The sequence below is a fragment of the Austrofundulus limnaeus genome, unplaced genomic scaffold, assembly GCF_001266775.1.
Source record: "Austrofundulus limnaeus strain Quisiro unplaced genomic scaffold, Austrofundulus_limnaeus-1.0 Scaffold718, whole genome shotgun sequence".
Lineage (NCBI taxonomy): Eukaryota > Metazoa > Chordata > Actinopteri > Cyprinodontiformes > Rivulidae > Austrofundulus > Austrofundulus limnaeus.
In genome coordinates, this window is record NW_013953120.1 from 220,249 (window position 1) to 222,570 (window position 2,322).

Consider the following 2,322-nt stretch of genomic DNA (forward strand, 5'->3'; position numbering starts at 1 on the left):
TGGTGTCTGGTTGTGTCTGGTTGTGTCTGGTTGTGTCTGGTTGTGTCTGATGGTGTCTGATGGTGTCTGGTTGTGTCTGGTTGTGTCTGATGGTGTCTGGTTGTGTCTGATGGTGTCTGGTTGTGTCTGATGGTGTCTGGTTGTGTCTGGTGTCTGGTTGTGTCTGGTGTCTGGTTGTGTCTGATGGTGTCTGGTTGTGTCTGGTTGTGTCTGGTTGTGTCTGGTTGTGTCTGGTTGTGTCTGATGGTGTCTTGTTGTGTCTGATTGTGTCTGGTTGTGTCTGATGGTGTCTGATGGTGTCTGGTTGTGTCTGGTTGTGTCTGATGGTGTCTGGTTGTGTCTGATGGTGTCTGGTTGTGTCTGGTGTCTGGTTGTGTCTGGTGTCTGGTTGTGTCTGATTGTGTCTGGTTGTGTCTGGTTGTGTCTGGTTGTGTCTGGTTGTGTCTGGTTGTGTTTGATGGTGTCTTGTTGTGTCTGATTGTGTCTGGTTGTGTCTGATTGTGTCTGGTTGTGTCTGGTTGTGTTTGATGGTGTCTTGTTGTGTCTGGTTGTGTCTGGTTGTGTCTGATGGTGTCTGGTTGTGTCTGATGGTGTCTGGTTGTGTTTGATGGTGTCTGGTTGTGTTTGATGGTGTCTGGTTGTGTCTGATGGTGTCTGGTTGTGTGTTTCATCAGGACTGGATCGAGTTCGAGGAGATCGCAGACCTGGAGGAGCGAGCTAAGAGTCAGTTCTTTGAGAAGGAGAACGAGGAGGAGGTGCAGAAGAGCCAGGCTGCTGCGAAGGAGAAGGAGTTCCAGAGCGTCAGAGCCACCAAGGACCAAGTGGGAGAGGTGAGACTGGTAGCTTGTGGCCCCGCCTCCTCTCAACAGGAACAATAATAATAATAATAAACATGTTTCCTGTGCAGTCATGTGAAATCTGTCAGGAATCCTTTGAGACCTACTGGGTGGAGGAGGAGGAGGACTGGTTCCTGAAGGACGCCATCAGGGTCGATGAAAAGGTGAGGCTCCGCCCCTTTTCTGTTTTTGCCCTTTCAGCAGGAAGTAAACTTGTAAACAAAAGTTTGTTTATCTCCACAGAACTTCCACCCGGCCTGCTTCGAGGATTATAAAAATGTAAGTTTGTCCTTTAATCTGGACTTTGATGGTTCTGGTCTTTGGTGGTTCTGGTCTTTGATGGTTCTGGTCTTCGATGGTTCTGGTCTGGTCTTCTCACCGGGGACGTCTGGTCTTCTTCATGTCCTCAGACATCTTCATATCTGGACGTCACGCCTTCGCCCAGCAAGCTGCTGACCGAACACCCACTGGGTGCCTTCATCAAGGAGGAGGAGGAGGAGACTTCCTGTGATGTCACCACAGTGAAACAGGAAGTGCAGAGCGAGGTGCCTCTGAAGGAGGAGGCCCAGGATCAGGAGGAGGTTCAGGTTCAGGAGGTTCTGGACTCGGCCCAGTCGGAGGACAAAGCGTGACGAGCTGCTCCTCTTCGTCCTGCTGAGGATGAAGAGTTTTTTACCTGTTGAATACATTTTGGTATTTGATCGTTCGGCCCTTTCAGGCCGGCTCTTCACCGCTGTAAATGATTTAATTTATAAATTAAAGTATTTTTGGTAACTCTGGTCTGACGCTGATTGAGTTACGCTGACCGGTCCGTTCCTGACGAGCAGTCGCAGGTGTTGAAGGTAAGCAGCATCTGATTGGACGACTGAGGACGACGTCTGCTTCAGTTTCCTTCAATAAAAGAATCTGAAACATGTTTGTGTGAAATTTGATTCTTTTATTGTTCTTTAGGTTGAACAATAAAGTTTCTGTGGATTTAAACTTCCTGTCCTGGTGCTGTTATTGGGCTTCAAAATAAAATGTTCATGTGTGTCCAGTCTCTGGAGGCAGCCATGAGCTGTTCAACTGGTGGTGTGGGGGCCACATCTAGCCTGCTGGTGACCAAAGTCTGGTCCACAGATTAATCTGAGCCTGAACCTGAATTATTTTATTTAAGATCAAACTTTAAAAATAATTTAAAGTCAGGTCAGATTTAACAGTTAAACATGGTGGGTTTTTGTTTTTAATGTTTTAATGTCACAAACTTTGTGTTTTGACTTTCATTCATGATTAATAAAGTGTCCTCAGTTCACCTGCACAGTTCTCTGAATGTTTTAATTTGAAAAGAACAAACAGGAACTCCTTCAGAATAAAGGTTTATTTTAAAAATGTTTTGCTTTGAAAAGAACAGGAACTCCTTCAGAATAAAGGTTTATTTTAAAAATTGTTTTAATTTGAAAAGAACAAACAGGAACTCCTTCAGAATAAAGGTTTATTTTAAAAATTG

The 2,322-nt window shown here is 45.3% G+C and overlaps 1 protein-coding gene across 1 annotated transcript; it reads left to right on the top strand.

The window, feature by feature from the left end:
- Nucleotides 1–674: 674 nt before the first annotated feature.
- Nucleotides 675–1,817, top strand: LOC106532106 (PCF11 cleavage and polyadenylation factor subunit; the record flags this gene model as incomplete). The annotated part of the gene is given in 4 exon segments (XM_014028101.1): nt 675–830; nt 908–1,000; nt 1,080–1,115; nt 1,247–1,817. Coding segments are annotated over 4 exon segments (507 nt in total), but the record flags the coding sequence as incomplete, so codon positions are not given.
- Between the last annotated feature and the right edge of the window lie 505 nt (nt 1,818–2,322).